This window comes from Diabrotica undecimpunctata, chromosome 7 (assembly GCF_040954645.1).
Source record: "Diabrotica undecimpunctata isolate CICGRU chromosome 7, icDiaUnde3, whole genome shotgun sequence".
In the NCBI taxonomy this organism is placed as follows: domain Eukaryota; kingdom Metazoa; phylum Arthropoda; class Insecta; order Coleoptera; family Chrysomelidae; genus Diabrotica; species Diabrotica undecimpunctata.
In genome coordinates, this window is record NC_092809.1 from 134,237,614 (window position 1) to 134,264,862 (window position 27,249).

General features: G+C 34.9%; 1 protein-coding gene across 2 annotated transcripts in view; it reads right to left on the reverse strand.

Annotated features, from left to right (window-relative positions):
* Positions 1-2,116: 2,116 nt before the first annotated feature.
* LOC140446983 (serine protease gd-like) overlaps positions 2,117-27,249 on the reverse strand; it is a 136,438-nt gene continuing 111,305 nt past the window's right edge. Inside the window, exons 7-8 of one of the 2 annotated variants that reach the window (XM_072539577.1) lie at positions 15,877-16,128; positions 2,117-2,941 (exon numbers count right to left, since the gene is read on the reverse strand). In XM_072539577.1, the coding sequence (XP_072395678.1) occupies positions 2,724-2,941; positions 15,877-16,128 (470 nt within the window). In that variant the 3' untranslated portion in view covers positions 2,117-2,723. The remainder of the gene's footprint in view (positions 2,942-15,876; positions 16,129-27,249) is intronic. The other variant, XM_072539578.1, reaches the window with a different exon arrangement.

Below are 27,249 nucleotides of genomic sequence, written 5' to 3' on the forward strand. Positions count from 1 at the left end.
GTAAATAATTTCTAACCGTTGAACTCACTAAGATTTTTAAAGATTTTAAGAATATCAAAATAGCTAACAAGGACATCAAAACCATACGTCAGCTGTATAGCAAAATAAAACAACCCCTAACCACTCTAGAGACTACAGATGTTGTTTCCGTAGCCGTATCATTTCTCATAAGAGTGATTGTAGATTAAACAAACCTACTTGTGCTTTGGCAGAGCATACTTAGACCAGTCTGGTTATACAAAAATCATCGATTTCACGGCAAAATGTTTCGCAGATATCTGAAGCTTTTAAAACATAGGTGGGGGTTACTAGATAACGAATAGATAAAAAGATACTCCTATTTTTACCATGCGTTTTTTTTTTAAACAATAATTTATGGTCAGAATTTGGTTTTTTATCTATAAGTTTTTTCCCTTATAATTTAAATAAACAATATTTATACAATTTTTTTATATCAAGAATATCTTCATTTTTGTTTATAAACCTACTTTGTCTATGAGACCAATAGTGTCCTCAATAGGTACACCTAATGGCCCCATAGCAAGTTTTTTGTATTTTTATTTTGTTTATTTTGTAAATAATTTCGATAAAAACTCAATATGCATTTAACTTCTGAGATAGTCTAAGTCTTAAAGAATCCTATGAAATTTGCTGAATGTGTCTAGCATCATGCATAGGGCAAGCTCAATAGTTTAAATAATTAGCCTCAGGGATAAACAAATTAAATAATTTATAAAATATTTGACTGATCGGGGGGAAATTTCACATAAATCTAAAAGATGGTAATTAATGTATTAATACCATTTTATTTTGTTAATAAATAAATTAATAAAATTGATAAATTAGTGCAAAAACTGCTTTTTGCAAATATCTCTGTAAATTATTTATCAATTTTAATTAAAAAAACGGGAGAATAAAGATATTCTTGACATAAAAAAATGACATAAATATTGTTTATTTAAAATATAAGGGAAAAAATTTATAGACAAAAAATCAATTTGTGACCATAAATTATTGCTTAAAAAAAACGCAAGGTAAAACTAGGAGTATCTTTTCATCTATTCATCATCTAGTATCCCCCACCTATGTCTTAAAAGCTTCAGATATCTGCGAAACATTTTTCCACCTTTTTTTTTTAACCAGACTGGGCTAACTATCGATCTAGACCATAAGATAGATTTCAACAATGTAAAAATATTAGCCAGAGAGAAAAATAAATTTAAGAGAACTTTCTTAGACATGGTACATATCAGCAAGAGTGATAATAACAATCTGAATAAAAGATCTGAGATCCATAATCTTAGCAAAATTTACAATTTTATATTGACTTTTGACTGAGCTATTTTGCTTCTCAGAGTTTTCTTTTTCTCTTTTTTCTTTTTTTAAAATCTCATTATTAATTGAATATTTTTGATCAAACTTCAGTTACTAATTCAGTTTTGTTTTGTTTAAGGTATTATTTTTTCTAAACCTATTTACTAAATACTATTTTCTTTCGATTGCTTATGTTATAAATAACATTTTTAAATTCCCGCTTAATTTCAAGTTGGTAATACAGTTGGTAGTACTCAAAATTCATAAACAGTATTTAGTGAGACGTTAGTTTTCAAAGTTGTTTTTTGTATTTTCTTCAAACTATTTAAAAAATAATTGTCCACCCACTTTCTCTTTCTGCTCGTGAAATGTGACTGAAATCAAGCTTGCAACGACGACTGGTTCAACATGTCGTCCTTCATTTAGTTTTTAACTTTTAACGTATTTATTAATATTTAAAGTGTCTTTTTAACAGTAACAGCTCTAAGTTTAGTTGCAATTTCAGTATTATCATGTTATTTAACGTTGTTGTTTATGCCACGAATCTTACATTCGGGTAAGTTTTTTATAGCTTTTTTTGCACCATTCAAATTGTTACAACATAGTAATTTTCTTTGTAGACCTTGATAAAGGTGGCAAAAAACCACCGAAAGCTTGGATTCAGAATAAATAGTACGCCTTAGCAAAGCTCTATTTTTTATTGAATACCACACCCAAAAAGAAAAAAGTATTTACATATATATATATATATATATATATATATATATATATATATATATATATATATATATATAGTTACAACTGCATATTTAATGTCGACTAAGGCTTCTATATTATTTGCCATTACTTATGTTCCACAGGCATAATTAAATCTCTTTTTAAAATAATTTTATTGGTGTGATGAAAAGGTTGCTGGTGTGAGTATATATTTATAAAAATGTTAGGGAAATAAGTCTTCCACTCACAATCCGTTATAGGTTTGATTAAAGTTATGTGTATTTGTATTGTATTGAATGTATTTGTTTATATACACTAATAATTTAGCCTTAGTTTCTTGAGGGCCCTAAGATGCTGTACAAGTTTTTAAACAGCGAAACCGGTAGCCCATTCTCTTTTTTCAACTTTAATAAAACCTATAACGGATTGTAAGTACTTTTAAAAGACTTATTTTACTAACATTCATGAATTCTATAGGTATGTTAGTGAAAGTCCTAGTTGCATTTAAGCAGAATAATATTTACTAACATAATATCAAAAATTACATTTTCTCACATACGATACAATATAATTCATTATTTACATAGGATTCCATAAGAACTCCTAAATAAATGACATGTTTTATTATCCCATCTCTTACTTGCAAAAACTCAACAAACAGCACGTAAATAATAAATTTTCAAAGTATTCTATTAATAGCAGTTATCATTCATTTTACAGTCTATCCAACCTTTGAACTTGAAAGCGTCACAAAACGCTACGTATCCGGTTGAAAAATCACATTTGTCGTTTTTTAAGGGAATAGCCGATGCTATACCTCTTAAATAGTGTATGTCGTTTATGGCTACGAAGAATCCAGCACCAGTGTCTCCTTTGCAGGGACCTGTCGGTTTATTTGTATCACCACTTCCTGAATAAAAAAATACGATATTATAATATATCGATATCGGTACGATAAATAAGATATATATATATATATATATATATATATATATATATATATATATATATATATATATATATATATATATATATATATATATATATATATATATGAATGGGTGATTGGAAAAAGGATAACATTCCTGTGAACCATGTTTTTAGAAGATATAAAAAAACTGTTTTGCGCCCAAGCCGCTAGTTTAACTAAAAACATTTCTATTGAACATTTGTATACCTGGACAAAGTACATTTAAGGCCAAAGTACTAATAGTTCATGCCTATTAGGTAAGTACTTATTGATATTTGAAAGTATAAAAATTTTATCCTTTTTCCACTCAAAATCGAAAACGTAAGTAAGACAAAATAAAACATGGCATTTATATTATTTTTAGTCTTCTGGGTCACTGTTCTCTCTATTTGGCCCCTCTATTTTAGAAGGCCCTGTAGTCTTCTAGCATATACTGTATTTTTTTAGAAATATCTTCGTTGTATGCTTTCGAGATGGAAAAGTTTACATTATCTTGTTTCTTTATATTAAAAAGACCATAGGTTAAACCATCAATGAATTCAGTGAACAAATGACTATTTCTTTTCAATATCTTTGTCAGTCTTTTTAAAATATTGTGGCCACCAGCCTTTGATATCCAGTATCTCGGTATTTGTTAGCCGTTTTACTTGGAACTTATTGCTCCTTTTCTTGGAATGCGTTTTCGAACGAACGAATTCGATTTCGTTGTATTGATCAGGAGAATAAATCCTTTTAATTTTTTTTTAAGAGCGCTTAATAACTGGGAAGTTTCTGTCACAATGCAAAAAACTATGGCCTCGGATTGGAAAATATTGATGGATTTCTTGAAACCTACCATTCACGGTCAGTGCAGTAAACAACCTGGTTAAAGTGTGATTACGGTTTTGTCCTGCGGATGCATCACTACTAAAGACATGCAAGATTTTTACTTCTTTGGGATATGTTGGGTAATGAAGTCCACAACCGACGTACTGACTTCATTGGAGCCTCGCTGAGCATCTCGCTCTGTGTATGTGTAGAACATCGATATATCATTGCCAATGCTATGGGCATTAAAAACATAATATCAAAGTTTGCGTAAATAAAACATTTCTTGTCACGTTTTTTACGTGTATCAGTAATATGATCCTTTTTCCCCTCAACAACAATGTTTTTATATAAAGGCGAGCGGCGATTTGATCGTTTTTGCGCTCAGTCGATAAAAGACACCAATATTCATAAAATGGCTATCTCACTTTAATTCTTCATATTTTTGGAATGATATCCTTTTTTCAATCACCCATTCATATACAGATTGAACGAATTTAAAACGGAACATAGGAAATCAATGTATTTTGGGCTCAACTCCGTTCTAGGTGGTTGGCCAACAAGAGGTTGTCAAATAATTATATTATAAAAATACAATACTTCAGCGGGCTGCTGGATTCTGAACTCATTCAAGAACAAGTCAAAACTCCACCCAAATAGGTTGCCCCGCCCATCACGTATAAAAATTGAAAGCTACTATTGTCTTTATTTCAGCAGTGTTGCCAACCGGAGGAAATTGTCCGTTATTTATTTATTTTTGTCACGTTTGATGAGAGAAATCACATGCCATGAAATTCGATCAATAACGAATTCAATAACGACATATTTCAATTGAGTCAATTTATCTTTACCCGTGTGTCATGATTTAAAGCATACGAAATCAGTCGGAAATTTACTCAACGCAACAGCAAGTGACAGAAAGTGGTTATGACAATCTGTGTAAATAAGGTTAACTTTAAGGAAAATTAAGGGCAAAATAAAATACACTTACCATAAAATTTTCAACTGCAATATAAAGTTACTTGTGAAAATAACTGTTTGTGTAATATAAATAATTCCAAAATGTAAAAACAGGACAAAAAATAGCAAAATAGTCAACAAACTGACAGCCACAAAAGTAAACAAACCAGAAACGTCAAAAATTGTACTTACAATCTGAAAACGTCCAAGCGTCTTTTTTGTACCTATTTCTTTTCGATGTACTGACTGTAGAGCGTTCGTAAAAATAACATGTGTCTTTACTTAATAACAGGCGGTAGCTGGTTTATCCTTAGTTTCATGCGTGGAAGATAATGATGCTAGATAAAAAGTATGTGTTTTATCTCGCCAGGTATTAATGACGCACAGGTAAAGATCCGTGGACTCAACTGTATAAGAAGGCACAAAATGGCCTGTTGAAATATAAAAAAGTTTGTTTTTTTTTTACAAATATTCATATTATATTAATTTCTAGTTAAGTTAGCTGTTGTTTTTATTATACAAGAATCCTAAATTATATAAATTTGTATAATAATTATGTAAATTAGTTTTATTATAGTACCTATTTGATATTAAATATATTTTGTTCATGTTTTTTTTTAATTAACAAGTTAAGTTGAAGAAAATAATTTTTTTAATGTATTTTTATTACCTTTAGAAACTACCTTAGAAATTTTAACATAATTTTGCAAAAATTTTAACATAATTTTTGGCAAAATCTGATAATTTTAGCAGCTGTTAACATAATTTCATATCGTGACATCGGCAACACTGGCTCTGTGTCACACTCGGCTCTCAGCTCAGTGAGCTCAGCCAGTAATCAATGATCCACGGAAGGAGTATGTCGAACAATTTAAATGAAACGCATATTTTTACGCACCTATCACGTTTTATGCTCGAAAAATTATTTGTAAAATCGATTTACAAATAATTCTTCTTAATAAAATAGGTTTGTAATTGCTTTTTGCCGTAACGGTTTGGAAAATAAAAAATAAATTCGTAAAAAAACAAAATATAAACTCTAAAAGAATCTTAAAACTTACTTAAGTAAATCTTAAAAGAAACAAAACTTAATTTCTAAAAGAAACTTAAAAGATAAAATTCTAAAAACAACTAAAAAAACCTATTTAGGCACATAATTTAATGGAGTAAAGGTTCAAATAATCCACCTTGAACATCCGAACAATAGGTGAACCTATCATACAAAGAAGCTCTTGTATTTCTGAGTTGATCAGGCGTAACGTCGGCACAATGTTGGATAATTTTCGCCCTTAACTCCATTAAATTTTCGGCACGTTCAAAATTGTGCCGATAAATCTTTGATTTAAGAAACCCCCAAAAAAAGAAATCATTTGGGGAGAAATCTGCTGATCTTGGAGGCCACTTGATTGTACCGTTTGTCGCAATTAACCGGTTTGGAAATGTCCTTTGGAGATATTCGGCAACTGCCCTTGTATTATGACTGGGACATCCGTCATGCTGGTACCAAATATCTCCAAAATTCATATCAGGAAGTTGCTGAATAGCCGGAACGATTTGATTTTGTAGCAGTTCGAGGTATTTTGTGCCGTTCAGGTTGCCCTCAATAAAAAAAGGACCTATTACATAATCGCCCAAAATACCCGTCCAAACATTAAGTTTTTGTGGGTATTGTGTGCGCACAGGAATACTTAGATGTTTATTTTCCCGAGACCAATATCGAACAATGGATGGATTGTGTTTCCTGTGAAGAGAAAATGTCGATTCGTCAGTAAATAAAATGTTCTTTAAACAATTTTCGTCAGCATTTTGCTTTTCCATCATCTCTTCACAGAATACCATTCGTCTAGTATTGTCCTCGGGAAAAAGTTCTTGAGTTGTTTGAACTTTATAGCAACGATATCCATTTCTTTTTAAAATACCTCGAACAGTGTTTTTACTTAAGTTTACTTGTTCACCAATTTCCCTGCTTGAACACGACTGGCTGGCCTCAACAACAAAACAAACATCAACTTCATTATTTATACGTTGTTCACTCTTTTGACGAACAGGTGGTTCACCAAGATTGTTACACTTGTGGCAGTTTTAAATACATCCACATTTGCGAAATTTTTGAATTATTCTCTCAACTGTGGAAATCGAAGGAACCGGGCTATTCGCAAAAGAAACAACGAATAAATTAACTATATCTCGAATCGAGTGACCTCCAAAATACCAAGTTAAAATTTGTAGTTTTTCTTTAATGTTATACGTTTTAATTTTACGAAAATATTTTATTTTCACGCTACGGACTTACAGCCTAGAATCACTGTGAAAACTAGACTAAACAAGCAGTTATTATGCTGTCAAACCACATACCGCTTCCATGAATATTTTGAGCGGTGTTGCCAATCTCATTCCTCTTGATGTTTTTCAAATAAGGTGTTAACCATAATAACCAAATATTTACAGAAAAGAAAGGAAATAACTACAAACCATTAAGTTTATTTTTGTTATTAGTCTGTTGTAGTAGATCGGTAAATACAATGAAAAATATAGGCAAATATTTATTTAAAGATACGAAGAAGATATAACTCTCAAAAAGAACCGCAAATCGGATTATTACACGGCGATTTGGCAACATTGACTTTGGGCGGTGCTAAAGACTATGGTGCGTCCTAAAAGGAGACAGATAGTTGAACGATATTTTATACAATGTCTATCACCGGGTATGGATTTATTTTTGTCCAAGTTTTATATTGGTCCACTATTTCAAATGCAGTTCAAACAGACATGTATTAAATTGTATGTTCCGTTTTAAATTCGTTCAATCTGTATATATATATATATATATATATATATATATATATATATATATATATATATATATATATATATATATATGTCTAGAAAGTATCCGGAAAAAAGAAAGCAGAGTTATAATTTTACGGTACTTATTTTTATCACTTGAAATATAAAATTTCAACAAATAATTCATCTCATTTACTTATACAACCTCCATTTACATCTAAACACTTAACTAAACGTCCAGGTACACCCGAAACTGGGTCAAGGCCATAATTTTCGATAACGGTGTTCCAGGCCTGTAAAACTGACCGAATCAAACCTTCTTTATCTCGTGGCGCTGCTCGTTCCACTTTAATTTTTATCAGTCCCCTTATGTTTTCAATCGGGCTGAGATCTGGAGATGCTACTGGCCACGGAACTGTTGCCAATTCGTGTTCTTGCATCCAAGCTTGAGTATAAGCAGAAGTATGGCATCTTGCATTATCTTGCTGAAAACGCCTCCCCTCTGAATATAAAACATAAGCCGTTCCAAGAAGAAAACCATTTAGGATGTCACAATATTTCGCACCATCAACAGTACCAATAACTATACAGAGAGGTGTAGCACCACGCTGAGATATTGCTCCCCATATCATTATTTTAGTGGGAAATGTGGAAATTTGAACGGTAACATTTTCTCTTAATAGGACTTTTAGATGATTTGCATCTGGAAACAACTTTCATCAGATATAAAGACATTATTAAAATTAACTTCTCGAAAACGTTAACAAAAACCTATTCTTCGTTGGCTTTGCAGAGGTGTCATTGTAGGGATTTTTTTTGGATTCCTTGATATGTAGCCTTGCTTTTTCAGTGACATGCGGATAGTCTCTGGGTACACTTTTATTCTTAGTTGATGTCCAAGTCTGTTCGCTAATTTTCGAAATCCTACGCGCGGATTTTGTCGTCCTAAAGCCACTAAAGCATTTAAATTGTTTCCGCGAATCTTACGCGGTCTACCCGAAAACTGGTCTATGTCTCATATCTATGCCATTTTTTATTCTTTTTATTGTCTCATACACTGCACTTTTTCCGAGTCCAGTGAATTGCACTAACGTTTTATCGTTTCGGACACCCTTTCTATACAAATATTCCACCGTTTTTTTTCTACTTGAGACATTATTTCACAAATCTTAAGACTGTTTACAAACAACAATATTTGACAGATGGTGTTGTCATGCGATTTTGTCCATAATCTACTATCGGCACAACCTACTTGATGCATTACTTTTGTCATGCGATTTTGTCCATAATCTACTATCGGCACAACCTACTTGATGCATTACTTTTGTCTTAGAATGTTACAAAAAGGAAATCTATTAAAATTAGGAAAAATATAAAATTCCGGATACTTTCTAGACGGACTATATATAATATATATATATATATATATATATATATATATATATATATATATATATTATATATATATATATGTATATATATATATATATATATATATATATATATATATATATATATATATATATATATGTATATATATTATTGACTCCAACCCATCCAAAACATATATATATATATATATATATATATACAGATTCGGCAAATTTTCAACTACCGTATACGTTATTCAGTATGTGGAACGAAGATAACACTTAATTGTTTGAATAGAAGTGAGAGGCAGTCATCATCTCGACGGAGTAGGTATGACTTTTAAACAGTGTTGCTATTATTTCTGTTACATCTTTCCTTCTAAATTTTAGTCCGATGCATGAGTCTAAAATAATATTTAAATCCACTACAGTTCATTGTAAAATAAAAATTAATATTGTCCCAAAAAAATTCAAATAAAGTAGCCACGTAATTGATATTTTCTAATCGATTTTATCAATTACTTTATTAGTTAACAAAGAACAGTGATTTAAGTAATTTATGTGTGGCAACAAAGCATTATTCCCCTGAAGAGTTTGAAATTTTAAGCAACGCCTTCTTTTACAGTGCGAAGCGGCATAAAAATACACCGATGACCGACAGTAATTATCGGACGTTGATGGGGTGTAGTTCTTTGCATAAAATTATTTCGTCGCCAACTTTCCGTCAGTAAATCTTTAAGAAAAACTGAAACACTTATAGGAATTCGAGTTTTAAATGTAATTTTTGTAGATTTTTAGCTCTGGTAGCTAGAAAATAAAACAATAATTAACTTAACAAACATTAACTAAATATAAATATTATTTTTATAAGAAAAAAACCAATCAAAAAAATTATTCTAAATAATTAAAATTAAAGGCATTTTTAAAAAATCTCTAACCAATTAAATGTTCAAACAAACCACCATTTTAAGCTAAACAAAATCCGAATCTATCAATTAAAGCAAGTCTCATTGGATTTAGCTGATTTGGTTGTACTCGACTACAAAGTTGAACAATTTTTTCTTACAATTCTGCTAAATTGGTGGCTCGTTCGAAATCATGCCGATATAATTTTGATTTTAGCATTCCTAAGAAATAAAATACCAAAGGTGCTAAATCTGGTGATCTAGGGGGCCATTTTAATAAATCTAGATACTTTCGCCCATTCAGATTTCCCGTAATAAAAAATGGACCAATTATATTATCGTTATAAATGCCAGTCCACACATTTAATTTCTTTGGGAATTGTGTTTTCACAGCAATACTCAAATGTTTCTTTTCCATAGACCAATAGCGGACGACAGATGGATTATGACGTTTATGGATTGTGAATGAAGATTCATCGGAAAACATTTTTTAAAAAGTTATTGTTTTTAAAAAGCAGCAATAAATAACTGTATTATTTCTACAATAGAATGGTTCCCATAATACCATTTCACCATTTGAATCTTTTCTTTTTGAAAATCCAGTAGAACCTCGATAGGTCAAACCTCAATAAATTAAAAACCTCTATAACTTCAAAAAATTATATGTTCCCTTCCCATCGGAGCCCAAAACCTCTACAACTTAAAATACACAATCTCGATAACTTAAATAAATAATATCAATATTGGCCCTCAGTAACTTAAAGAAATGTTTCCACAATCCCTATAAAATAAAATTGTTTACCAATGACAGCTGAACAGCTTACTGTATCATAAGTTTTGATCACTGTTCTAGAAACATCGATTTAGGTACTGTGTGATACCTTGCTTAAAATGAGTTCAAAAAGAAAATTAACAACGCTAACATATGCTGATAAATTAAAAGCTATAGAAGCAGTGAAAAATGGATTCAAAAGAAAAGAAGTTGCGGCTCTGGAATACACGAGAGTACATTATCAATCATCATAAAAAAAGAAACCGAACTATTGAAAAAACAAGAATCAGGAGACAAAAATTGCCGAATTCCCTAATTTGGAACAGTGTTTGTTTACGTGGTTAAAACAATATCGAAACAAAAACATCAGTATCAGTGGACCCATACTGAAAGAAAAGGCTATAGAGTTCGCTAATTCACTAAAAATCGATAATTTTAAAGCCAGCAATGGCTGGTTAGAGAATTTCAATAAACGAATGATTTAGCCTTAAAAAAATGTGCGGCGAAAGTACGAGCGTAAGCAAATCAGTCTGCCAAGAATGGAAATCTGACTTGCATAATTTAGTGAATAATTATGATCCCAATGATGTTTTTAATGCTGATGAAACTGGTCTGTTTTTTAAATGTCTTCCCGAAAAAACATTAACATTCAAAAATAAAAAATGTCATGGAGAAAAACACAGCAAGGAACGACTTACGATTCTGCTTTGTGCAAATTCTACGGGCACAGAAAAACTCAAACCTTTAATTATATAGGTAAGTCAAAAAAACCTCGGTGTTTTGCAGGTTTAAAATCACTACCCATGGATTATGAAGCCAATAAAAAAGCATGGATGACAGCAGAACTTTTTAAAAAATGGCTGAATAATATAGATTAGCAAAGGGCAACTTGAAATAGAAAAATTGTTCTGTTCATCGACAACTGAACAGCACACGGAGACATACCACCATTAAAGGCAATCAAAGTACAATTTCTTCCACCAAACACAACATCACAACTTCAACCTTTGGATCAGAGTATCATTAAAAATTTTAAAACATTATACAGAAAAGAAGTTGTTAGAAGAATGATAGCTGATATGGAGCAAAATACGATTTCTTCTATCAATGTTCTTCAAGTAATGAGGATAATGAACAAAACATGGCAAAACGTAACACTCCTCACAGTGAAAAACTGCTTTAGAACCTGTGGTTTTTCTTCAGAACCTCAAGAAATCATTTTTAAGAGGAAGATAATAATGATCCTGAATAATGGAATAACAACATGTACTGTATTTAAAGTTATAAAGACGATGAATTTAATGACGACCCACAAACTTCATCTAAGAGCATATCAATCAACGAAGCAAGAGTGCTATAACGACTGTACGATCATTTATAGAGCAGTGTAGAAACATAAAAGATAACGTATTTTCTTCTCTATGTTATGTAAAATCAAATCGATTTAGAATCTATGAATTGTTTAAATCAAAAGAAAATCAGACTTTTTTTAGTAGACTATACCTTTAATTATTGCTTTAACTTTTTGTAACGAATATAATAAATGAATGTAGTGTATGTAGTGTATAATAAATGCCTATATTTTAATGAACTTCTGACCTATATTAATCCATCACAACATAGACCCTTGATAACTTAAAACCTGTATAACTTAAAATATTTGGTTTTTCCCTTGGAATTTAACTTATCGAGGTTCTACTGTATACGCTTGGCATGTTAATTATTTGTTTTCAACCTTTTACCACGACAGCTAAAAATCAAAGAAATAGACCTTACCTTATTGACCTTAAACCTGTTGTACAGATAAGGACCGCCTATTCTTTTGAGGGGAAGTCGTAGAGGGGGCAAATGGTTTATACTATTGTCTGTCTACTGAAGTGCGATATTTATTTAGCTCACGCTGTTGTCGCATCTCAATTTCTCAATTCAGTATTCTTTGTTAATTAATGAAGTAATGATATAATCGTTTAAAAAATAATACTTACATGATTACTTCATGTAAGGTTTGTTGGGGCAATATTAATTTTCATTCTACAATGAACTGTAGTGGATTTAAACATTATGTTACACTCATGTATCCGACTAATGTTTTAGAAGGAGTTATGTTACAGAAATTTCGCAACACTGTTTAAAAATTAGACTCGCTACTCCAAGTGCGTGGATTGTGTCTCACTCGTATTCAAACAATTAAGTGTTATCTTTGTTCCACATACTGAATAACGTATACGGTAGTTGAAAATTTGCCGAATCGGTATATATATATATATATATATATATATATATATATATATATATATATATATATATATATATATATATATATATATATATATATATATATATATATATATATATATATATATATATATATATATATATATATATATATATATATATATATATATATATATATATGTTAGTTTTGATATTTCCGCGGGAGCTGTATGTTAGTTTTGATATTTCCGCGGGAGCTGTATGTTAGTTTTGATATTTCCGCGGGAGCTGTATGTTAGTTTTGATATTTCCGCGGGAGCTGTATGTTAGTTTTGATATTTCCGCGGGAGCTGTATGTTATATCAATGGTATTCCGGGTTTGACTCCGCGTTAAATGTTGTTGGTTTTGATAAAAACCATTTTGACGACGTTTCGGCAAGATCTCACTTGCCATTTTCAAGTCTCTCTGGATGGTCTGCTTCTTGTCGATGTTCGAGTGGAAGTGACGCTACGGGTGTTAGGCAGCTGGCTTTTGTAGTTACTGCGTGTTGCGCGCGCTCTTGTAATTGGTCCGGTGCGCAGGTCAGTGGGCGGGGTCTTGGTCGATTCCGTTCTTGCGTTATTCTTTGGGATAATTGTTTTCCATGTTTTTGGCAATCTTTGGGCATCGTCTCGAGAATTTAAATTATTTTCTTGTTTTTCTATTTCTATTGCTTCTCTGATAATTCGTTTTCTCTTGTTTTCGACATTCGCTAACATTACCGTATGTTTGAGGTCAATTTTGTGTCCTGTAGCTAAAGAATGCTGGGCTAGGGATGACGTCGTTTCTTTTCGTTCGATGGCATTGCGATGTTCTTCTTGTCTTACTTGGATCCTTCTATTTGTCTGTCCAATATAGGCTCTATCGCATTCTCCACAGGGAATTTTGTATACTCCTTGGTTTTCTAGGGGAATCTTTGTCTTGGCAGATGGTAATATGTTTGCGATTTTTCTGTCGGTGTTGAAGACAGTCTCTATTTTGTGTTTTCTCAGGACCCTGCTTATCTTCTCTGTTGTGCCTTTAATATACGGTAGAGTGGTTTTGGCAATCGGTTTTTCGTCTTCTTTTATTTCTTTTGTTGTTTTTTGTGGTCTTCGTGCCTTTTCGATTCTGTGTGTGGAAAAGCCGTTGTTTTTTAACGCTTTTGTAACTTTCTGCATTTCTTCTTTCTTGTGTTCTTCGTCTGTTAGTCGTTCAGATCTTATAGTCAGAGTTTTTATGACTGAATTCAATTGTGCAGGATGGTGGTGTGAATCTGCATGTAGGTATCTGTCAGTGTGAGTTGGTTTTCGATACACTGTATATCCAATGTTGCCGTTTTCTTTCTTTATTATTAAGACGTCTAGGAAAGGTAGTTGTTGATTACTTTCTAATTCCATCGTAAACTTGATCTTGGGATGGATACTGTTAATGTATTCTAGAAATGCAGTAAGTTTTTCTACTCCATGTGTCCATATGATGAAAGTGTCGTCCACATATCTAAGCCATAGTTTGGGTTTATATTCTGCTGTTCTTATTGCCCGTTCCTCTATGTCTTGCATAAAAAGATTTGCTATCACGGGAGATAGCGGTGAACCCATCGGTGCCCCTTCAACTTGTTTGTACCGTTGATCACCATATATAAAATATGTGTTGTTTAAGCAGTGTTTCGTCAAATTTAGGGTATCTTGCGGTACTGGGTATTTTCTGCTTATAATTTCCAAGGATTCATTGATGGGAACGTTGGTGAAAAGTGAAACAACATCGAAACTTACTAACAAGTGTCCCGGCCCAAGAGTAACATCTTTTATACGCTCGATGAAGTGGCCTGCGTTCTTAACGTAGGAATCAGCTTCTTCTGCGTAAGGCTGTAGCTTTTCAGCCAGGAACCTTGCCAGTGGTTGTAACGGTGATCCGATGGAGCTCACTATTGGTCGTAGTGGTAATCCATCCTTGTGAACTTTTGGTAGCCCGTACAGTTTTGGACATCTCGATGATTTTTCCCGCGGAATAAGTTGAAAATGATGTTCTTTATTAATATTGGATGTTTGTATTTTTGCTTTTGTTGTTTTTTCTAGATATGTTGTCGGGTCAGTCGATATCTTCTCGTATGATGGATCGTCTAGAATATCTTTCATCTTTTGATCGTAGTCTGTGACATTCATAACCACCGTAGCATTGCCTTTATCAGCTGGAAGTACAATGATTTCTTTATTTTTGCGCAATGAATTTAATGCCTCTTTTTCCTCGTGTGTTAAGTTTCGTTTTGGCGGTTTAGCTGTTCGTAATATGCGTGACACGTCTTGGCGTATAGTCTCGGCCGTGTCGGATGGTATATTGGTTATTGAACTTTCTACTTCGCATATAATATTTTCAATCGGTATGCGTGCAGGAGCTACTGCGAAATTAAAACCTTTCGAAAGAACACTCTTTGTGGCTTCATCTAGTGTGAAGTTCGAAAAATTATAAACCAGTTTACAGGTATCTTGTTGTGGCGTTTCTCTCGGTTGTTGTTCTAATGATAGTCTCTCGAACTTCTTAATTTGTTTTGTTTTTGTTAAGTCGGCGTTTGTCTCTGCTCGAAAGTTGCTGAGCGTATCTAATATGTTCCATAGTACCGGATGTAATGTGTTGCCAAGAATCAGGTGAAGTTTTAATAATCTCGAGTTTATCTGATCGATTTCTCGTCTGGTGTATATATATATATATATATATATATATGTGTGTGCCAATAATGTTAAAAGACTCTGAGGTTTCCAGAGCAACAACTAACACATCCACGGAGGAAGCTAAACTACCTGAGTAAAGGAATCCCAAACTTTTAGAACGTTTCAAACAAAAATACAAAAAAAGGTTATTACGAGTTAATAGTAAAATAAAGGTAGAAAGTATCGGCATAACACAAAAGAGGATGTTAAAAGCTCGGCGTAATAATAATCTACGCGGTTAAACCTGGAAAACTGTTGAGTTTAATTTTAATTTTCGAAAGTTTTTGACATACAGGTCAACAAAAGTAATTATTTATTGTCTAAGTTACTTACTTGTGCAAAAAGTGTTATCAGAAGGAGAGGACTTAAATCCAAGTGGACTGTTAAAGCATTCGTTTTGAGTGACAATAGGCATGTCCGCTCGTTTTGCTCTTAAAACATGCGTCAAACCTTTTTGGGAAGAGTTCTCGTCTTGACCGAAACCTACTATTACTCCCATTTTTTTTTCGGTCAGCGGTTGGAGATTGATGTCACCATTCCATAGACATACTGGGCTGAGAACATCGGTAAATTGAACTGGGCGATCTAAAATATAAATTCAAACATGAAAACAATTCCGTAGATTTAAAAAATGTTGATTAATTGATGATTAAAAAAAATTATATCTACACTTCGGCTAGTAGCAATTTTTGGGAGTTTTCACAACACTTTTCCTTTCTATAGACATATGGAATTATGTAATACATAACACTACTTTTCCACTGTTATTCATATGTATAACGAATTCAGATCCCAAGTTTATATATAGAAATCCGGTATTAATTATTCTATCCTATTAGGATCCAGTCAGGAAAAAGCTTTGAAAAACCATTAACTCATAACCTGTATAGTACAGATTCTTTAAAGTAAGGCCCTTGGATTAGAGTACTACTTTGAAAGTCCCGTATATCTGTAACCACTTAATGACACACAACACAGATAAATGCAGATGAGATAATGAAAATAAAAGGACATAAGTTAGTAGTAGAGGGTGCCTACACATCTTCTGAAGAGGTAAAGGATAAATTTTACGACAAATTCACAGACTTAGTAAAAAATGTTGGAGCTAGGAAGGAAGTAATTCAACTAGGTGTCTTAATTGTTAGAACCGAAATAAAATTTAATAGCAAAGTGACAAAATTTAAAGAAGAAAAGATAAAGAAGAACTTACTTACTTACTTACTAGCCAACGCCCACCCTTGGCATGTTAGCCATTTGGTGGCGCGCTGACCAGTATAGACGAGCCGTTTCTCGTAGGCGATCTTTATCCTTCTCGGGTGGGTCTGTTTTCAGGGCTGGGCACTCTGGTAGGTGAGCAGCATCCATCTGGGGCTGATCACATAGTGGACAGTTGTCATTTTCGCGGACGCCGATGCGATGTAGTTGGGAGGCCAGGTAGTCATGCCCCGTAGTTGTTATGAACACGGCTACACTAATGGGTCTCGGCAAGTTGCGAGGAATTGGTGACTCTATTAGATAGGCCCAAGATTTTCCAGCACCGGCTTGTATTTGCTGCTCTTTTATCTTCGCTTTGATTTCTCTTCTAATGGTGTACTTTGCTGATGTGTACGATTGGAAGCTAGGGGGCTGTGGAAGAGTAGTGCCTTCTTTTGCAAGTTCATCCGCCGCTTCATTTCCTTCAACACCGACATGACTAGGGATCCATTGTAGAGTAATCAGCCACCCTTTTTCCATCAAGTTCGATAGATATTGTTTTGGCACAGTCCGTGTATCGATTTGTCGACAGGGCGAGGATTGCGGCTTGGCAGTCGATGAAGAAGGCAACTTTTTGGGGGTGTTGGAAATTCTCAAGATTTTTTTCAGCTTCGTGTATAGCAGCAATTTCGCCGTCGTAGTTGGTGAGAGGTACACCAACAGCTATAGAGCCTTTGAAGAACGTTGAGACATATCCTGCTCTTGTTCTTCCCGAGTCCGGCATCGAGGATCCATCGCAGTAGATGTGGAGCCACTCATGTGCTGGGTACTTGGTGTGTATCGTCTCAAGGGCGGCTTTCCTTAGGGCAATGTCTGACGATAAGTGCTTCGGGTCGTTATGGTTTTCAAGCAGTAATTCTGTGTTTGATAGACATCGGGCCAGTGTGGTTTGCGCTGGGAAGGGGGCGGCTTTCGACAGGACAATGTGGTATTTTTCCATAATTTGGTTTGCTACTGTAAGCGGAGTGGTTTGTGTTTTAAGACGTGAGGCTGCTTGTCTATATTCGTCCCATTTTTGTGGAAGTATTCGTCTTTGCCTTTCCAGAAGGTTAACGCGTGTTGCTCTCTGCGGCATTGTATTGGTTCCATACCGGTCTGGGCTTCCATTGATGTAATCGGTGGAGATTTTGGAGCACCGGTGATGACGCGAAGGGCACTGTTCTGGGCGACTTCAAGCTTGGAGGTGGTGTTTGTACTCGCAGTTATTGTAGCTTCACTCCCATATTCTAATATCGGCCGGACATAGGTTTTGTATGTCGCTACCAGGACATCTTGCGTGGCGCCCCACTTTGTTGCTGTGAGACGTTTGAGCAGTCGACATCTCTTTGTGGCTTTCTCTGCAATGTCGTCGATTTGAGGTTTCCACGTCATTTTCTTATCTATGTACACCCCCAAGTATTTTGTTACGTCCTGTCTTTCCAGATCAACTCCTTTATACGTCAGCTTGACAGCGGTCTGTTTTGTTGAAAGGCTAAGTACTTGATATACGGTTTTGGTTGTACTGACTGTTAGGTAGTTTTTATCCGCCCATTTTTCTAGATTTTTCAGGGCCTGGTTCATTACTCCCTCGAGCGCTCTCAGACTGCTACTTGATGCCCATATTAGGAGGTCATCAGCATACAGGAGGGCTTCCACACCAGGTGTCTTTCTAATCATTTCGAGCACATCGTTTATCATTAAGTTGAACAATTGACAGCTGATGACAGCTTCTTGTGGCAGCCCTTGTCTTTGCAGTCTGAACTTGGAACAGTGGTTGTGAAATTTGACTCTCTGATACCTTTCCCCGAGAAAGGATTTTATCCAATTGAATATTTTGCCGTCAACTCCGGACTTCGCTATCTTGTGTAACAGCAAACCTCTCCATACTGTGTCGTATGCAGCTTTGAGGTATACTAGCACTACTACTGTTGACATCTTATGGTGGAAAGCATCCTTGACTTTTTGGGCAAAATCGACTACATGGCCCATGGTGTTCCTGTGTTTCCTGAAGCCAGCTTGATCGTCGTCAATCAGTTCAAGATGGGTTAAGGCTCGGTTTAGTCTGCTCAGAACCATTTTTCGGCTACATTGCATAAGGAGCTTGTGAGGGATATTGGCCGGTAGCTATCAGTCAGGCTCGGGTCTTTTCCTTTCTTTAAGGTGGGTATGACCTCGCTCTTCCTCCACTGACTTGGGACTCTTGAATTCCATGTTAGGTTAATCAAATTCAAAATGGTGCCTTTGGCTGCGGCTCCCAGATATTTAAGCATTTCCGGGTACAACTCGTCAATCCCTGCTGCCTTTTTCGTTTTTGTGTCAGAGAGAGCCGCTTCCAGCTCCAACATCGAGAAATCTTCTGAACAGATGTCGTTTATACTTTTGCTCATCCGCCGAGAAGGGAGATAACGCAATAGTCTTGCTCTCTCCCTCTTATTTATTTTAATATTACTCACTTTAGTGTAGTGCTTACAGAGTTCGTTTGCTATATCGGCATGTGTAGTGAGTTCTCTAGCCATGCCTCTCATTGGCCTTTGCTGTTGCTTGTTTCCATCATTGTTTAGCGTAGTAACGAACCTATGCGCTTTGACGCCGTCTTTTCGGAAATCGAGCTTAGCAAGAAAGGATTTGAAAGCTTCTCTTTTACCTGACTTAATGGCTTGAGTTAGGACCGCTTGCCTCTTTCGAAGCTCTATACAATCGTTCATTTGCCTGGATTTTTCAGCTTTTCCTCTGGCTTTATTTCTGGCAGCTTTCAATTTGGATAGCGTTGGCGACCAGAAAGTCTTATACCCTTTAATTTGACCTCGCGGTATGCACTCTTTTGCACATTTAAGTATGGCCTCACTTACTTTCTTTGTTGCTTCTTCTGGTTCTTGTAGTGTTAGTTGAGTTAGGACTTCATATGTGCATTCCCTGTACTTTTTTTAATCCTTCTTTTGAAAATTCCAGCGCGGGGCGCGATTTTGGGCTTTTTTGTCCTTTGTCAGTTTGCATGTCACTAGCAGAGCGCGGTGACCACAGCCTGCTGCGTCCTCCAGGAGGGTTACACTGATCTTCCCTGTAATGTGTGGGTGCGTTACGACAAGGTCGGGCCTTGTTTGACTTACTGTAAACGATAAGAACGTAGGTGGGGTGTTCACTACATCGAGATAGTTGGTATCCAGGAAGTCCTCGAGGTGTTTCCCAATGTTGGTGGTTCTAGAGTAGCCCCATCTCGTGGATGGACTATTAAAATCTCCAATTATGATGGTACTTGGCTGGATTTGTTGCTCTACCAATTCCAATGCAGGTATATTATCTGGCGGATTGTATAGTAGGAAAAGGGTGACATGTTTCGAGTTTTTCCAGACTTCGACCTTGAACATTTCCAGTTTGTCTCTATCCTGCATTTCGTGGATTATGTTAGCCTTGCATACTAGAGGGGTTTTGATTCCGATGATAATTCCTGACGCTACTTGTCGACTCCTCTTCAGCACATGGGTTGAATAGCCAACTGTAGAGTAGAGATAAGGTGTGTCTGTAGCGGCTCCTGCCTCTACAATGACATATATATCAACGTTCTTTTGGAGCACGCTTCGTTTGAGTTCTAAAAACTTGCTGTTGCTTAGACCTCCAGCGTTGCAGAAGATGACTTTGAGGTCTGCGTCGCTGCCCTGAGAAGGGCCGTTTCGAGTAGGGATTCGTACACTCATGGATCAGAGCGCGTAACGACGAATCGCTGCTGCTCATTTAGCGTTACCCAGGGGACACGTGTGATCGTACCTTGCGATAGACCACGGACGCGAGCAACTCTGTCCCCCGATAAAGAAGAACTGTGAAAGGTTAATATGTTTCTGTGATCACATAAATTTAAAGATAATAATGAATGGATACTATCAGCACAAGAATAACGTTAAATTCATGTGAATCCAAGGAACAAAAAATTTGAAATCAATAATCAAAAAAGTTTACAAAACAGTGCAGATCAATGACGACAATGAACGTCATCTGCCGAACTATATAATAAAGTGGTTGATAAATGATTTACACTAATATGATCAAAATTATCCAAAGGAGATACGCAGGAAAAAAACAACAAATCTGGAAACCACTATGTTTATAATGTTTAACACTAATATTAAATTTTGTGTTATTTCCCTAAGTGTTCTTTTCAGAAATTAAACGACATGGACACGTTGAAAACAGTGGCGCACCTAGAATTTTCCTAGTGGAGGGTTAGTTGGGCAGCGGCATTTTTTTATGCTACCTTCATTTTAAGTCCTTAAACTTTGGGTTTTAGTTTAATTTAAATTACTAAAGATAGCAGTGGCAAAGATTCAGGTATCTGTTATCCTGCCTAACAACTAAAACAACCCTCTTGTACTTGTGCGCAGTTGACTGTCACACGTACCGTATTCCGAAAGTGGGATGGCCGCTGTAAGGCTGACGACATTTTTGAAGCACTCCTTTCTCTTATCTAGATCTTATCTCTTTTATTGGTCCAGTTGGTGTTTGATTCTTCTTTTTTCTTTGCTTGTTCATAGGTATGAACCCTGTGACTGTGACGATAATCTCTCTCACAGTCACAGGGTTCATACTTATTTCTTTATAAATTCTGTTATTCTCCACTGTACATCTATTACACTCCAGCATTGTGTGACAATCTACCCAGATCAGATCTTAGTCTCGGGATCAGCATATTGGTCCACTGGACAACATCTTCTGTGTTGTTCCACTCTTCTTGCCATCTTTCCATTGATCTTTCCCTTTCCTTTTTTATGGCCATTGTCAAATGCTTCCTTTTCTCATAGAGATGTCTCCTTTCTACTGCTAGCACTTGCTGAGGAACACAACCCGTGATAATCCTCAAGGCCGCCGCAGATACAGTCCTGTAGGCGCAGGCTATTCCAACAGACTCGTTTTGTCTACTCTTATCATGAACCTAATATTGTATGTATGTATGTATAGCGTTAAAGGCCTATTGCTAGATAAATAATTTCGATCGTTTTCTGTTCTTAGCTATAAGTTTCCAATCTCTTTTACTTTGAGGTACTCCCCAAACAATATTCTTGACTAGTCTATTACCTTGCATTTTTTCTAGATGCCCGAGCCATTCTAGTCTACGCTTTTTCACCATTTTTGTTATTGTAGAGTTAGCATAAAATTGGTACACTTCTGCATTAGTTCGTCTTCTCCGTTCTTCCTCTATTACTTTTCCGCCAAACATTCTGCGCAGTATCTTTTTTCTCATGCTTCCAATCTGTTCTGTATAGTTTTGTTTATAGTCCATGTCTGGGCAGCGTATAGCATTGTGGGTGTTTTGTATACTTATATCTTATTTTTGTATTACGGGATATATCTTTGGCCTTAACTATTTTGCTTAGGGCTCCACCACACCTGTTGCTCTTGGTCTGTCTCAGGTTGATTTCAGTTTCTTCTGTACTTGTCATATCTATAAGAGTACCTATGTACATATATTTAACCACCTTTTCGAATTATACAATAATTGATCCATCCTCCACCTTTAATTTATAGGAGCCCCCGTATAATATAGTGCTAGACCTATTTATCACACTGACCCTTACATTTTTTTTCTAGAACTATATTGAATAGCAAGGTAGACAACGGGTTTCTTTGGCGAACACCTTTTTTCACTTCGAATTTTTCTGAGACTCTTCCGTTGCATTTCAGAGCACAAATGGTTTGTCTAATTGCCATTTTTACCAATCTTACTATTTTTTCTGGCACTAGGAATTCTTTTTCGCCTCAAAAACAATAGAGCCAGAAACATCGGCCACCAATTTACGGTTGATAATTCTACCTTTGAAGTGGTGGACAAATTCACATACTTAGGCTCCCTAATCACCAAGGAGAACGTCATGACGGAAGAAATCAAGCGAAGAATAACTCTAGCAAATGCTATTTTGGACTGAGTAGACATATGAGAAGCAGAAACTTAAGCCAAAAAACAAAAATAACCATATACAAAACCCTTATACAACCAGTGTTGACATACTAGTCTGAAACATGAACCATTTCCAAGGCAAATGAAAATCTCCTGCTTATATTTGAACGAAGGATCCTGAGAAGAATATTCGGTGGCATTTGTGAAAATGGTGTTTGGAGAAGGAGGTACAACTAAGAGATATATCACAGATATAAACATATATTTGGTGGTAAAGACGTAGTATCCTTTATAAAAATAGGAAGACTAAGATGGGCAGGACATCTGGCAAGATCACAGCAGAACAACCCTCATAGAAGAGTCCTTATGCCACAACCTGTGGGAAGTAGAAGTAGGAGTAGGCCAAAACTCAGATGGAGGGATGGTGTAGATGAGGATGGTGGACAAATAGGCGCAGCAAACTGGCAACAGTTGGCAATGGATAGAACTGACTGGCGTAATAGACTTGGAAAGGTCGAGGCTCTTTTATAGGGCTGTAGCACCAATGATGATGATGAGGAATTCTTTTAGCGTTCCTATTAATTTTTTCTGGCTATTATATCGTAGGCGGCTTTGTAATCAATGAAAAGTACTTGTGATAAAATGTTGTATTCATAGCATTTAATCAGGATTTATTTTAGCACAAAAATTGGATCCGTTGTCGATCTTCCCTTGCAAAATCCTCTCTGGTCCTCCTCCTCCTCAGTCCTAATCCCTTTTGGGATGTGGTGACACCATCAAGCCTTTACAGTTTTTTCACGATTTCCTTCCATCCTTCCCTATCCTGGGCTAGTTGTTCGGCTTCATGTAACCCTTGGTTAATTAATATTTTTGTTTGATCTATCCAACGGCTTGGAGATTTTCCCCTAGGTCTCTTTCCTGCAACTCTACCCTCCACTATTAGTTTTTCCACATCGTACCTGTTCTTCTAGCAATGTGTCCAAAATACTGCAAATATCTCTGTTGTATTTGTTTAAGCAATCTATCCTTTACTTTAAGTTGTTTTAATATCGATACGTTAGTGCGGTAATCAATCCAGGATATTCTTAACATGCGGCGGTATACCCACATTTCAAAAGCGTCTAGTTTATTTTTATCCGCTTTCTTTAAGGTCCACGTTTCGGATGCATATGTGGCTATGGGAAAAATGAGTGCTCTTACCAGCGTTAGTTTTGTGTGTCTGGTTATGCTAGAATTTTTCCAAATTGTTACCAGTTTCATCATAGCTGTTCTAGCGATAGTCAAACTTCTAAGTATCTCTCTGTCACACCCTCCGTCATTTGTTATTAGGGACCCCAGGTATATAAAACTATTTACTATTTCAAATCCCCAATTTCTTTAATGTATTGAAGATAAAGCCGGTAAGCCTGTATAACATCGAGAGTGGGGAGAATTCAAGTTTTAGGTTGAAAAGGGTAACGAGAGTGGACAGACCTAGTTATGATCGACCTAGTTGATCGAAAAACTCCACCTTGTTGGATTGCCCACACCTTTCGTTAAACTGATAAATTCCTATCTTTCCAATCGGACGATCAGTATCAAAGTTGGCGACACCCTATCCACACCCACTGTGCCCTAAGAGCGCAAAATTACTTAGATTAGTCCGAGTTATTAGGTGATGCAATAAATGGAGAATGACCATAGACCCCTCCAAAATACAATTATTTTTATGTAAATCCTTGAATTGTCGCGATGTTCATGGCAGAATAACTCTGTTAGAAGAGGACCTTATTATCATAAACTCAGTTTCCTACTTGGAAGTTCATTTTAGCAGGACTTTCAACGGGAAAACCGACATTCAAGATACCCTACATAGAGTGAGAAAGAGGTTTAAACTCCTGGCAGTGTTAGCCGGCAAAATGGGTAGGACGTCTTCTAAAACATTATTACACACCCACAAAACCTTTATTAGACCGATTATCGAATACAAGGCATGTGTCTACGCATCCCTTAACACCTACCAAATTAACGCCATCATGGCCACCGAAAGAAAAATCCTAAGATTCTACATAAGGCGGTGCAATCACTATCCAGCAGCACACACACACACACACACACACACACACACACACACACACACACACACACACACACATACACACACAAAAACACACACACACACACATATATATATATATATATATATATATAAATATATATATATATATATATATATATATATATATATATATATATATATATATATATATATATATATATATATATATTGTTATACTATTTAAATTGTATTATATTGCTTATTTAGAAAAAATCCTGTCTATATTTATTAAATGATCTAATCTCCAATTAATCACAATAAATCAGCATTAATTAATTACAATCTCAGGCTATTTAACTTGTACTATTTCCCTTTGATCGTGGATTCAAAATATTTTCCAATTGGCTTCCTAATTAGGATAGGTAATATGACCTGAATAAAATACATAGAATTTCAACTGAACTATATGTGAGATGTCCTTTATTTTAATGAAATTTTATATAACAATCAATCCTGTAATATTTGCAATATACTAACTTTAAATATATGAGAAGTTGTTTTCTATCATGGACCCAAATGTTATTTTACATTGATTTTTAATATGTGTTATAACTAAGCTCTTTTTATAATTCTTTTTTTTAAATGATCGCAAAATTAACTGTCTCTATTATTTATTCAATTTATTTAATTAATAAATGAAAACCACACTCCTGCTCTAATGAAAATTGACTGACCTTTCTTTCTCTGCCGTTGCAATTCTATGGCCACGCCACAAAAAAAATCCTTTCTCTGCTTCTGCTCCTATTGTGGTCCAGATGACGTACACCTTTCTCCTATCTGTTCTTGTATCTGCAACCCAACAACTCGTGTTAGTCTATGCAGCCTCCTTTTGAGCCAATCTCCGCGCCTGTTTATAACTCCAAATGTTTCCGGCTTCGTCTGATATTAATATTCTTATACCCTTTGGTTTTTCTATCTCTCTGTACCCCGTTCCTCACACTGGTCAGCTTTTACACAGCAAATAAACACACCCGGTAAATTACGTCTTCGGGACTTCAAACAAACACAAATCACAAAGCTCCTTTCTTCTTGGACGACGAAAACTGACTAACCAACTTTTTTCCTCTCTCCTATCTCATAGCCAAAACCACCACCTCCTTGCATTCAAAAATTGACCAATAAAAATCATCCACCTCTGTGACGTATATCGTTACCAACCAACTCTCTCTATAAAACGTCATTCGGGTAATTCCAGAAAACAACATTCTTTAATTATTCTAACTAAATCTATCTGCTTTACAAATATTTCTTACTAATAGCTACAAACGATACCTGTTTCTCAATTCAATGTCTTTTGTTAATAAACTTTTACCGATATAATCTTTCGGGGAGAAAAACCACCGCAAATCCCGGTCTATTGTTTAAACACTTTCTATATACACTTTTATTCCGGGTAAATCCATTCCACAATAACCGACTTATTTAAATTTCTTATCGATAATATTTGAAAGTCTTGTCTCTGAGGCCTAATGAACAATTCTTCGAACAACTTAAAATACATATTTTGTCTTATACAGGATGTTTGAAAATTTATATGCCCGTGTCTTTATGAAATATCAATAATTTTAATTTTTATTTAAGTAATAAAATTTGTATATCGGTTTTTTATTGCTTATGGACATTCAAAAGTACAACAATATATATACTGTGTCCATAAAGTGTATAACAAATTCTTTTTTAGTTAAACAGAGCATTTTAAGAAATAATTCTGAAACACGTCGATTTTTGAATTTAATTTACCGTATTTTAAAATAATATTCTAATATACAGGGTGAATTACTTTCGAGTAATGACTTCACCGTCATTTTTTTTAAATGGAACATCCCCATTTTGTCTCAATTTTCGGATTACTCTAGCTGAGCTGATTCCAAAAATGTATCACATGTTGATTCAAATTGGTACAGGGTGGACAAAAATATAATAGTTTTGTGTGTGTTCATAAAGTAACGCGTTAGTTAAATTAACTATATTATCAAAAATACTTATTATCTAGCGGACAGAATATGAAAGAAATTATTTCTTATCAATTTAAAAGAAAGATAGTAGGCTATGTTTTTGTTAAAAGTGTCATTATTTGTTTAGTAATTTATTGATGTTCAGTGACAGTTTAGTACTACAATATTTTTGGTATTTGTGAATGTTTTAATTATTGCTTAGATTTAATTTAAAGTAGAAATGGAGTTAAGTGTAAAGCAAATAATTGAAATACTTATGATGATTGGGTATGGGGACAGATCGCGAACTCAGATGGAAGTGTGCAATTTGTTTAATGAAAAATATCCAGAAAAAACTAAAACGCGTTCAACAGTCAGTAAGATTAAAAAGGAATTTCAAAAAACTGGTACGGTTGAAAATGCACGTAAATCAGGTCGTCCCTCTGCAAATGCTGATACAGCATTAGATGTTTTACTTAGTTTTGAAGAAGATGCGCACATTTCTGTGCGTATAGTTAGTCGCGATATGGGTGTTAGCAAAACAACGGTACACAAAC